At 44.5% G+C, this 12,842-nt stretch overlaps 1 protein-coding gene across 1 annotated transcript in view; it reads right to left on the minus strand.

Moving 5' to 3' along the window:
- Positions 1 to 2,300: 2,300 nt before the first annotated feature.
- The window catches only part of LOC108790601 (serine/threonine-protein phosphatase 6 regulatory ankyrin repeat subunit B-like), a 66,309-nt gene continuing 55,767 nt past the window's right edge, over positions 2,301 to 12,842 (minus strand). The window contains 5 exon segments of the mRNA XM_018560910.1: positions 2,301 to 2,524; positions 7,529 to 7,678; positions 9,263 to 10,631; positions 11,561 to 11,767; positions 12,690 to 12,842. The exon segment at positions 12,690 to 12,842 is cut by the window's right edge and continues 49 nt beyond it. Coding sequence (XP_018416412.1) covers positions 2,301 to 2,524; positions 7,529 to 7,678; positions 9,263 to 10,631; positions 11,561 to 11,767; positions 12,690 to 12,842 — 2,103 coding nt within the window.

The following is a 12,842-nucleotide window of genomic DNA, read 5'->3' on the forward strand; positions in this document are numbered from 1 at the left end:
GCTTGGTGTGAACAAGCCCTTAAGGTCAGGTTGTGCTTTAAAGCAAATATTTCCTGAAAAACATATTGTAAATCCCCTTCTGAAGATGCTAGTTGATTGACCAGGAAATCGGCCAACTGGGTATTATATGGTTTGAGTTACAGCCCTGGAACAAGTATACATATCTGGAAAGTCAGATATCCTTATTTGCAGGTAAGAGACACAAAGTACCAATGCAAAAGGTTAAACATGACAGGAAAGTAGCATGTGCAGAATAAGACGTAGCAATGGAAGCCTCCATGTCTCTCTCAGTAAAGGTTTCCTGTCCAATCATTATACAGAGTGAGACAGTAATATTCAGTATAGAGATTGTTGTTGATGCAGAGGCATTTAAAACACACAAAAACACTATATATACAGTATATATACATATACACACACCTTTTGTGCATTCACTAATCAATTAAATGGTTTTGGCTGGCTGCCTCTACTATCTCTCAGTGACTCTGTTGGCGCGTTCTCTGTGCTGAGTTCCTGGGTCTGAATGCTTGTTTTGTCTCATGAAGAGCTCTCACTCTACCTGCTCAGTTTTCTATTGATTTTATATTATAGGGAATACAACAGGAGATGCTGGAACACACAAAGGTGGACAGGAACAACCACAACTCCCAGGTAGACAGGAACAAAGTTGGAAATTATAGTAGGGACTATCGAAGACATATAAGAAGCCATGGGCTGACTCCTGCTAGGATTTCTACCTAAATCATACATAGGCTCTGTAGAACCCCCAGTTAAATGGAGGGATAAATAAGCAACATTTGTGTTGTATCGCAGATATATGCTACATGGTCTAACATCTGTGGACACCTTTCCATCACACCCATAATATAGCAAAAAGTATGTGAACACCACTCTAGATTTTTGAGTTCAGAGGTTTCCAGTGAGGGGTACTCTTAAAGGAGAACTATGGGGTTAAGGCTTTTCCCCATAGTTCTCCTTAGGGTAACGGGAGGACACAAACTAGCAACCTTGCGTCACCATAGGCTCAGTATGCCGCGAGCTATACTGAGATGCCGCAGTATACCGCAAGCTGCTGCTCGCTGTATACTAAGACTCCACAGCTGAAGCGGATCCCGACAATTATGTCTGGATCCGCCCAGCTGCGTGACTGACAGCTGGCTCTGCCTACCTAGAGGCAGAGCCAGCTGTACCCGCCCCCTCCCCCGTCCGTTCTGCCAGTCAGCGCTGGCGGATCAGAGCGGGGAGGGGGGAATCCAGCCCCTCCCCTGTCACGGCAGAGAGCCGTGACAGGATCTAGAGGTGAGCGAACACCGGTATTTGTTCGCTCACCTCCCAATCTACTGAGCCGACCTGTGACTGTCTCATTGTCACAGATCGGCTAGAACTATGAGGTGAGTGAAAAGCACTCACATCATAGTTCTCCTTTAATGTTAAAGCATTTAAAGACAATTGTACATTTCCTCAGTTTGGTGAAGTCCCTTTTCTGTTCCAGCGTGACTGTTCCCCTGTGCACAAAACCAGCTCCATAAAGACATGGTTTGACCAGTTTGGTTTGGAGGAACTCGAGTGGCCTTCACAAAGCCCTGACCTCAACCTGACTGAACAGCTTTGGGATAAGATGGAACACTGATTGTGAGCCAGGTCTTCTCATCCATCATCAGCACCTGAGCTCACAAATGAACTTTTGGCTGAATGAGCACCGCTTTCCACAGATACACTCCAAAATCTTGTAGAAAGCCTTCCCCAAAGTGTGGAGGCCATTATAGCGGCAGCTGCGGCCAACTCAATATTAATGCCCGTGGTTCTGGAATGGGATGTCTAACAAGCTCATATAGGTGTGATGGTTAGATGTCCACAAGCTTTTGGACACATGCACTTTGATAATGGGGCCATCATTAAAGTGAACCTGTTGCTCCTCTGTGCATGGGCAAACCACACCTTCAGTTTCAGGGAACTTGTCAACATAGCATAGACATTGTGGAAAGTCTTCCCAGAGGAGTGGACAATGTTACAGCCACAAAGGAAGGGGAATTCCATAAGTCCCATGCTTCTGGAATGGGAAGTCCAACAGGCTCATAAAGATATGATGGTCAGGTTACCACAAACCTTTGTCCATTTGTACTGCTGGTCTCTGCTGACACATCCAGCTCAAAACAAGAGTACCTCTCCTCTATTCTAATCACGGTGGGATAGCCTTTTCTTCATCTGTGATTGGGCTTCAGGAAATTGACCCGTTTTGGCTCATACGTTGGTGTGTTTGTGGCAGGTCTAAAAGCTTGAATTTTAAATTTTAGGCTATGTCATTGGCTTGAAAACTCAATCCATCCATTGTGGAGCTTCTTGTTTGGCGCGAGATGTGACAGCGGTTTGCTGCAGACGTCTGTGGTCTGAGGAACGCTTCTGTCAGGGGTGACACGATCTGTCTGTCCTTTCAGTGACAAGTATCTCACAACCACAGCATGCCAGTCAATGATCTCATCCACGCGTACTGGACCCGCAAACTGGTGATCCCTGTATATGCTGCCTGAAAGGAAAAGTACGAGACCTTTACACATAATATGGAAGAACCATTATTAAACTATATCTAAACTTTATGATGCACAGTGCGCAGAGCACACTAAATGTCATTCGATTCGAGTTTACATCTACTTCAGGCACAGGAAGTGTCATTTGTCAGCTGGCTGTTGGCTTTACATTATCTGCTGAGTTACAAACTCCATAAGGTTAACTGTCTTCCTTACTGCCTTTAAGAATTTCACTTCTGAGACTTCACCGGTCTCCTCTTCAACATAATTTACAACAGAGCCTAAGTTGACGTCAAAGCAGCAGGAGAAATTGTCCATGTTAGTTGCATTTGTGAGTTTTCCATATTAGTCCACTGTACCAGTTTACATCTCCCGATAATAAACCAGTAAAGGTCAGGTTGACCTGACCGGGACACCGGAGATACTTACTGTCTTCTGCAAAGTAATGGGAATCTATAAGGCAGATAGCTGAATCTATTAGGAATGTCAATTTGAAGAACCACTCTTAGGGTTTTGACAGTGCAGCCGTACCTCTGATGTGTAGGTGTGTGCATTGCTATTTACTTGTATTCTCTCCATGTCAGACATATCAGCCCTGTGTAAAGCTGTAAGGTTCAAGCAGAAGAAAGAGCACAGCCTGCAATGGGCTGCCCTATCTTCTGCTTGTACTCAGGTCTGATAACTGACACACCATCTAGGCGAGTGGAGCAGGTAAAAGAGTGAAATAATAAAGCATTCAATTTTCTTTCATGTAATCCAGACACCACCTTTCTTTTATGACAGTTGTATGAGCATCTCTCATCAGCACTGAGCTCAGGCAGGAGATAGCAGAGCCTACACTGCTCTGACAGGGAGAGAACGCATGCAAATAATAAAAAAACAGAGATCCCTAGGAAATAACAGTGCATTATTATACCAATTTTGGAGTGGAGATTCTACATTTTACAGATGTTTAGCAGTGACTGATTTTCTATAATGGATAAGTTCATTCTTAGTGTCATATCTTCAGTTGCTCAGGTTACATCAGCAGATAGCACGTATCGTTCACATACATCAATGAGTCAGATAATTATGCACATTGCAGGTGGGGAATGCTATGTGCCTGAGCCTGTCCCTTCTCTACAGCAACACAGCTCACACAGAAAAAAGTGCACTGGCAGCCCATTCACAAAGCATGTGTTAACACATTGCACCAAAATGGAAGGGTGTTAAGAAACCTTAAACCCCGAGGCCCAACCTGTGGCCCAAGAGCTGCATGTGGGGGTCTTTTGTACTTGTTGTGCAGACCTCAAAACCCAGCAGTCAGTAGTGGGAGCATTGACTTGTGAAGGGGCATATAATGGCAATGTCCTCTAACAGTCTTATGTGCTCTGTGCCCAGTCTCCGACTGTCTCCTGCGGTATGTCTCCACTCAGCTACTGATGTAACATGTCTACACTCTGCACCAATGCCCTGTAATATGTCTGGAGGCCATGGATATCTTATGTAATATGTCTGTCGTCTCTGAGAGTCTTCTGTAGTGTTACATACACTGAATATTATGTGCGGCCCCTTGGTGACATCAGGGGCTGCCGTTGTGGCCCCCCTATACCTCGAAAGTTGACCACTGTCCTGTGCTGGGAGTATTAGTTCAACCAAAGCTGAAGGAAGCTTTGATTTCATGGGAATTACATTTTCTTTTGCCATATCCACTTATATTTCCCTGATACCTAAATTGGGATTATGGGGTTGTCCACACTGAGTCATTCATTTCAGTTATTAATAGTAATTCCCGCATGCTTCTATACTATAATTAGGATTCTTGTATGTCGTGCTCTGTTCTACTGGAAATCTGTAACTTCAGGTCGATTTTCCCTGAACTCGTTGTGACTTTTTGTTTCCAAGATTGCATCAGCAGATAGCACGTCAGATAATGATGCATATGGCAGGTAGGACATGTGGGAACTATCAGAGTTGGATTTGTCTTCAGGCCACATAGGTCAAAGCCAATGGCACCACTGCCATTGGGAGGCAGTACTGAGCCCGGTATAATAAGTCAAATAATTCATCCCCACACAGCTACCTCCTCATGTATCATTTCCCCCTCCTCTTTCAGATTGTATGCCCTCAGGGGCAGGGCCCTCCTTACCATCTTGTCTTGAATTGTTGTCTTCCTTATATTGTAAAGCGCTGCACAAACTGTTGGCGCTATATAAATACTATGTAATCATAATAATAATAATAATAATAATAATAAGTACTCTGTATTCTATAGGGCTGTCCTGGGCACTCTACAGAGTGGCAGAAGGTGCTTCCCTGTGCTGGAATGCTCTGCCGTCCAGCCCCCTGCAAGAGTACATGCTCCCCCAGTCCCCTGTGGTTTCCTTCAGCCCCATACAGTACTCCCCAGTCCTCAAGTGTCCCCAAGTGTGTCTGTTTTTTTTGGTGGGGGCACAAGGTATGTGGCCCAGGGCAGAAAGAAATATAAAGAGATATAATAAACCGGATGCTGGAACTACATGACTGAATGCTCATCCACAGCCGCCCTTTTCAATTAATTCACAATCTCCAGTGGTCTTCCTGGATAGCAACATTGCTTATTGACCATACTTCCTCAGAAGGAAGATTTCTTAAATGTTACTTGACAGTCTGTGAATGCTGATAGCCCAGCACATACCAGAATGTTGCCAAGCGTCTGTGAATTCATATTCTGGGACACCAAATGTCAGTATATGTAGTGTTAGCACTTCATTAAACTTAATCTGAGCCCCCGAGTATCAGTATGTCATAGTTCTGGAACCTCAAGTGTCAGCTTACCATTGTTCAAGGACTCCAAGGTAATTGTTCCTAAATGTCAGTGTGTTATCTGAGACCCAGAGTGTCAGCGTGTTATTGCTATGGGATCCCAAGTGTCAGTGTGTTATTGCTATGGGATCCCAAGTGTCAGCGTATTATTGTTCTGGGATCCCAAGTGTCAGTGTGTTATTGTTCTGGGATCCCAAGTGTCAGTGTGTTATTACTATGGGATCCCAAGTGTCAGCGTGTTATTGTTCTGGGATCCCAAGTGTCAGTGTGTTATTGTTATGGGACCCCAAATGTAATTGGGCTGTGCTATGTGGCTCCAAGTGTCAGTGTTCTATTGTTCTAAGACCCTCAAGTGTCCTTTTGTTTGGATTCTGGGAACCCTAAGTCTAAGTATAATATTATTCTGGGGCACTCAATGTTAGCATGCCATTGTTTCGGCCAGTAAGTGTAAGTATGGGATGTGTACTGGATGTACCCTGGATCTACTGGATGTACCCTAGATGTACAGGCCCTGAGACCTCAAGTCTCAGTGTGTAATTGTTCCTAATCGGAGACCCCAAGTATCAGTATATCATTGTGTATAAATGACACCAATCCAGGCAAACATGTACAGTGACCGGCTGCGGGTGAACAGACTCTCCGGGATCCGCCTTCTTCCTTCCAATCATATTTCATCTCTCTTACAACCACATAAACTGCACACCGCTGTTTGTTTTTTTTGCAGAACTGCAACAAGCTTTATTGGTACCAGGTTGGTCAAACCGACATTCTCTCCCTCATCAGACACAACCCCTGATCCTATCCTATCATACTATAGGATTAAACCTTCTATGTGTAATTCCATTGGGTGAAATGTATCAGATGGCAGAGTAACATCTGACGGGGAGCAGAATGTCTTTCTGAACAACCTGATACCAATAAATCTTACTGTGGTTCAGCTGTTCCCATGTGTCAGTGTGTCATTGACCTGAATTTGAGACCCAGACTGTTAGCGATTGTTCTCGGACCCCCAGTGCAAGCATGTCAGTCTTCTCAAATCCCAAATGCCAATATATAAGCAGTCTGATCATTTAAAATGTATGCATGGGTAAACATTTTTGTTTTAGTGTAAAGAAGAGTTAAATCCCATCAGCTTTTTTTCTCTTTGTGTCCTGTTTCCTGTGTCCTGGAGACATAACAAGAAGTGGGAACAAATCTTCCTAAAGTAAGGGGAATTTTCCTTTTACAGAGCCTATTGTCCCAATTGAAAGATTTACCCTCGCCTCTTGTTCTGGTGACAACTTGAAAATATTGAATTTCCCCTCAATTTTTGCCTTATTGACAGAGTATTGTCAGAATAAATAGGAAAAGGGGTGGGGGTGAAAAAAGGTTTTAACATCTACTTTAAAGTGTATTTGAAGGAATGTATGTTTTCTCTGTTTGTGCTGGTGTCAATGACTAAAAAACGAGGGACAATCCAAAAAGATTGAGTTACCACCAGAGGAAGAGGTGGGGGAAAATCCACCAATGGTGACACCTGTTTCTGTGACAATTCTCTAAGATGGGAATTCCGGTCACTTTTGAGAGGTTTCTTCTTATTTCCGGTTGCGGCTCCAGGACAGGAAGTGAAGGGAAAGCTCACTAGTAGGACACATGCAGCAAAAAATAAACCTCTTAGAGGATGGCGGGCCCAGGCACACCTCGCGCCTGGAATGCACTGAATCGCATAGATCAAGCCGGGCAGTGTTCTGGGGCGGGAGTGGGCGTGTCGGTGCCATTAATGTCAATGGCACCACAGACACGCCCCCCGCCCGCAGTGCAGGACACAAGGTATGGGAATGCCCTCCATTCCAGCGCAGTACAAGGGCAATGGCAATGACATGAATGGCACGAACATTCCCCCTCCCGTCCCAGAACGCTGCCCGGCTTGATCTATGCGGTCCAGTGCATTCTGGACTTGACCTGCACCGGGATGCACTGGATATGGTGTGACTGGGCCCTCAAACCTTACAAACAATAACATAAAATAAAAAAAACAAACCAACTCGGGCAACACATAAAGTTTAAGTGTCAGGGTTGTAGACCCCGAGTGCTGTTTTGATAAACTATAAGGCCAACTGTATATACCAACATACAAGGTGCACACGTGTGGCTTGTAGGCAAAGCGGAATGCTGAGTTTTAATTTTCACTTAGGATAACTTTTTTTTTAAATCCAAAATATTGTCATCAGGTTAGTTACCTTCTGGTGAAACCTGCATGGTTCTCTTGGCAGTGGTCCTAACCCACCCGAACGATGAGTGGGCGAGTAAGTCTATGGAGTGAGTGTCTGGGAAGACCTCGACATCCTCTTCGTTCATTAGTGTTCTGGCATTAGCCGAGCACATCTTGCCTGTGGGGAGAGAACAAGTATTGATTGACAGTGAAAGGAATTTGAAGGGAAAGAGGTTATTTAGGTGACACCGGCATTTACCAAGCCTTCCTAACACTGCCAATCCATAAAAGGAGAACATATTAAACTCTTGTTCTAAAGTGTTGTTTACTCCAGCTCGGGGTCGAAGATGTTATTTCAGCACATGTTGGCCATTATTAACATTGATTTAAGTGGTGAAGAGAGCCTGTCTGAGAACTTCTGGTGCCACGGTGCTTACAATACTCATGACAATATGGAAAGTCTTAGTGAAGCGCTTTGAAGGGTATCCACTGACACGTGATTTTACAAGCATAAAGATTAGTTGTGTTTTCTGGCATAAAACAGAGCAAGGGAATGACTACATATTTTTTCCCAAGAACTTCCCTATGTTCATCAGCAGTGTCAGAGCTTCCTCAATAGCTGTTATGGCCTTAGGGAAAGCATGGCTGGAGAATGTCCACACTTGCCAGCATCTGCTAGAAGCTATGGCTTAGGTGGGCAGCACCCACAGTTCTGAGTGAACCAATGGTGGCACCTTTCTCTTCATAGTGAAATCATGTGGCAGTATTAAAGCTAGCAGAGACCTTCAGTAATGCCATCTCTGCAAGCTGTCACTCATGGTGCTCACTGGTCTTGGTAATGAGATGGGGTGGACAGGAGGCTTCCTCTATAGTCCAGATATAATTGACTACATAGCTTCCTGTTGTTCCAGTTGAGTTCAGAATGTATTCTTTTATGATTCTGTTGTTGTTCAGCTTTCCCATTAAGTAAAAAATAAACTGAAAAACAAAAATATTGACTGGCCAATGTTAACGCATATTATGCCTTAGTGAACACTACCTACTACAGTTGCCTACCCAATAATTTTGGATGGATGCTCATGGGCTGAGTATCCAACCAGCTTCTTCAATCATTTGGGTCCTTCGGTGGTAAGACTGACCTCTCAGTAGCCAATCCATGCAAAATGGATTCAGCCCTTTATATTCCCTTCTTTAAAGGAGAACTATGAGGTGAGTGATTTTCACTCACCTCATAGTTCTAGCCAACCTGTGACAATGAGACTGTCACAGGTCGGCTCAGTAGATCGGGAGGTGAGCGAACACATACCGGCGTTCGCTCACTTCTGGATTCCCCCCTCCCCGCTCCGATCCTCCAGCGCTGACTGGCAGAACGGACGGGGGAGGGGGCGGGTACAGCTGGCTCTGCCTCTAGATAGGCAGAGCCAGCTGTCAGTCACGCAGCTGGGCGGATCCAGACATAAAATTGTCGGGATCCGCTTCAGCTGCGGCGTCTCAGTATACCGCGAGTTGTAGCTCGTGGTATACTGAGCTTAGGGTGACGGGAGGACGCTAGTTTGTGTCCTCCCGTTACCCTAAGGAGAACTATGGGGAAAAGCCCTAACCCCATAGTTCTCCTTCAAGCCTCCACCAGTAACTACACCTTTCAAAGGTTATTAAAATATACTGATCCCTCAATATTTAGAGTATTACCTAAAATCAAGTATCAATAAAAACACGTGGATTAATGGACAATGTAGAGCGCAACAGGCATTCCTGGTCATACCTTTATGCTTGCAGAGCAGTTTGATGTAATAAAAGAGGTTTGTAAAAAGGTTGAAAGGAGACGGGGTTCCTGGCTTTCTGGTCATATCTCTGATGAGTGTGGCCCTTCCAAATTTCCATTCTGTGTCCGACTGAGCTTGTATACGCTGGTATGTGTCACTCATCATAGCAATCAGCAGATTGATCAGGACAATCAGAGTTACAACAAGGTATACTCCAAATACAAAGCGAACAATGACAAAGGTGAACTGAGGAGTCCTGCTGAGAGATGGAAGGCTTCCTGGTTCCACCAGGCCAAACAATGAGAAGAACAAAAGAACAGTGATGTCGATAGGATCCTGGATGTTGGACTCATTTCTTAATTTTGTTGTCCCATTATATGAATAGATGGCACTTGGCTCTGGGTAGACTGGTTGGTAGACAGCAGACAGCTGCATGGTGAAGGCCACGTGAAACAAGGCAAGGATTACGGCAAACCTGGTCAGATCCTTGATCAGATCTCTTATGATGATTGCCCAGGGTCCAAAGAGGTGGTGGAAGGTGAGGAATTCCAAAAATTGGACAAAAGTCAGAGTCATGGCAACACCAAGGAAAATGTTCCTGGCAAAGAGGCAGTGAAGGCGATCTGTGTCCTTAAACAAAAATGCAAGCAGGTGGCAGAAGAAGGCAACAGCAGAAAACCCCAACACAAACACTCTAATCCAGGCAAGACCTGCCCGCTCTTGCTGGTGGGTGAGCTCAGAAACCAACAGACCAGACAGCCAGGCCAACAAAAGCCATTCGTTCCAATAAGGCACCATATGTCCTTCATGAATGGGGCTCAGAGGAGGATAGACGATGGTCAAGATGAATACTACGATTAGGAATATGTGAGATGCCAGGTAACTCATGAACTTCATGATGGGGATTTTGTTAAACCTGTGCTTGAGAGGTAGGGAAAAGATGAGCCAAACTGGTGGGCAGGCTAAAAAGGTAAAAAAGAGAAGTACCAACTTCCAGGTGGCCCAGTCCAAGTTACCATACCAAACTTCGGTCAAGTACTTCTGAACGGCTGGATGAGCCACGACATTCTTCTGCTCGCATTCAATAAGGCAATCCAGTATGGTAGTTTCACGGTGATCTACAGACCTGAGGATGTACCCGGCGTTCTTGCTTCCAGATGCTATGGTCAGGAGCTCCGTGGCCATCGTCTCACTGTATTTGGCGGCGTTGAGCAGTTCCACTGCCCGCTCCTTCTCTTTCAGAGCAGTGACACTGAACGCTCTGGAAAGCTTCACTGCGGTATCCAGAGGAGCATTTGAGTTCAGAATGTATTCCTCTATGATTCTGTTGTTGTTCAGCTTTCCGCAGACCATTAAGTCAAAAACAAACTGAAAAACAAAAATATTGACTAGCCAATGTTAACGCACATTATGCCTTAGTGAACACTACCTACTACAGTTTCCCACCCAATAATTTTGGATGGATGCTCATGGGCTGAGTCTCCAACCAGCTTCTTCAATCATTTGGGTCCTTCGGCGGTAAGACTGACCTCTCAGTAGCCAATCCATACAAAATGGATTCAGCCCTTTAAACTTCCTTCTGTATAACTTAAAGTAGATGTGAACCTAATAACTAAATGTAACCAAAAGTTCCTCAGTCAAAAGCTAAAATATTACTTTTGAATGGACTTAACATACAATATTACTGGAAACAAGCTGAACTGCAGTGTATACTTATTATTACTTACTAATGTATATATTTCATGCAATATCAAGAGTAAAATTATTTCCCTTCTGCCTTGTATATAAATGTTATGGCAAAAGCTATCACACTAAATGGTATGAGAGCCAACGAGAAGTCCGTAGTCCAGGGGTTGGCAAACCCCAGCCCTCCAGCTGCGGTGCAACTACGAATAGCATTAGGCATTGCAGGATTCTGACAAGCCACAGGCATGACTCCCAGAGGCAGATGCATGATGGAATTTGTAGTTTCACCACCCCGCAATGTGAAGTTTACTTTCTTGTCAGTTCGAATGTATTGTGGTGTATTACTCCACTATGGCCACTAGATGGAGCTGAGGAGCATAGTAAATAAAAACCATCTCCTATGCTCCTCAGCTCCATCTAGTGGTAATAATACTATATTACATCACAATACGTTTGGCCTGAAAAGAATATAGTTTAAGAACGTTCATTTTTATGTCATTATCCAAACAAAACAAACGTTCACAGACATACACATGGTGAATGGGTCTACGAATTGTTTATAAATAGACCTCTAAGTATGTCCCAACAAGCCACCTTTGGATATGACTTACCTTCTTGTCCTCAGTCAGTTTGAGGGTGTTGTGGCTTCTCCTCAGTAAAAAGCTCAGCACCTCCTGGTGGTTGTCAGCAGCGGCGTACTGGATGGCGGTCTTCCCGTCGTTACACTCCGAGGTCGGGTTAGCACCACATTCCACAAGGAAACGCACAGTGTCGAGAAAACCGGACTTTGCAGCACAATGGAGCGGACACCACCCATTCTACATACATTAGAAAGAGACATTGATTGTGTCAGTCACACATGATATGGATCTATGATTGGCAGATACACTGAGCAGCCATAACATTCTGCCCACTGAGAGGTGTTACAATGGCACCTGGAAGTGGGAGGGATATATTACAATGGCACCTGGAAGTGGGGGGATATATTACAATGGCTCCTGGAAGTAGGGAGGGATAGATTACAATGGCACTTGGAAGTGGGGGGATATATTACAATGGCACCTGGAAGTACGGCAGCAAGAGAACATTTTGTTCCTGAAGTTGATGAGTTGGAAGCAGAAAAAAATGGGCAAGCTGAAGGATTTCAGCGACTTTGACAAGGGCCAAACTGTCATGGATAGACGATTAGGTCAGAGCAACTCCAAAACTGCAGCTCTTGTGGATGTTCCAGGTCTGCAGTGGTCAGGACCGACCAAAAGATGTCCAAGGAAGGAAAACCTTTGAACAGGCGACAGGGTTATGGGTGGCCAAGGCTCATTGATAAAAGTAGGGAGGGAAGACTGGCCCGTGTAGTCCGATCCAATAGAAGAGCTACTGTAGCTCAAACTGCTGAAAGAGTTAATGCCGGTTCTGACAGATTTCTTTTAATTTACTTTGTTATTTTTAATTATTTTATTATAATTTACTTTAAACACTTTTTTTTCCATTAATTTTATTACTATAACAAGGCGGCCCACATGTTCCCATGTGATAGCATTGCGCAGGTGTCAGGTACTCTTTATGGAGACATCAAGGGTCTATTAGACCTCTAATGTCTCCCCTGCCCTTTACCTTCTTAGGCCCGTACAAGTGATCAGGCGGCTGTGGTCATTTTACCAGCCTGGGCTCACTACAGAGAACAGGAAGACGAAAATCCGATAGGGTTGTAGCCTTCCCCTACTACAAAGAAAGCATTAGTACCTTGTCAGTCACATTGATGTCAGCTCCTTGTCCAATCAGAGCTCTCAGCATCTCATTGTGGCCATTCGCTGCTGCCAAGTGGAGACACGTGCGTCCTCGGCTGTCTATCATATTCAGCTGGGATGTTGATTTACTTAAAAGCAGTCCAACAAC

This window comes from Nanorana parkeri, unplaced genomic scaffold (genome assembly GCF_000935625.1).
Source record: "Nanorana parkeri isolate BGI_ZX_2015 unplaced genomic scaffold, ASM93562v1 scaffold488, whole genome shotgun sequence".
NCBI lineage: Eukaryota > Metazoa > Chordata > Amphibia > Anura > Dicroglossidae > Nanorana > Nanorana parkeri.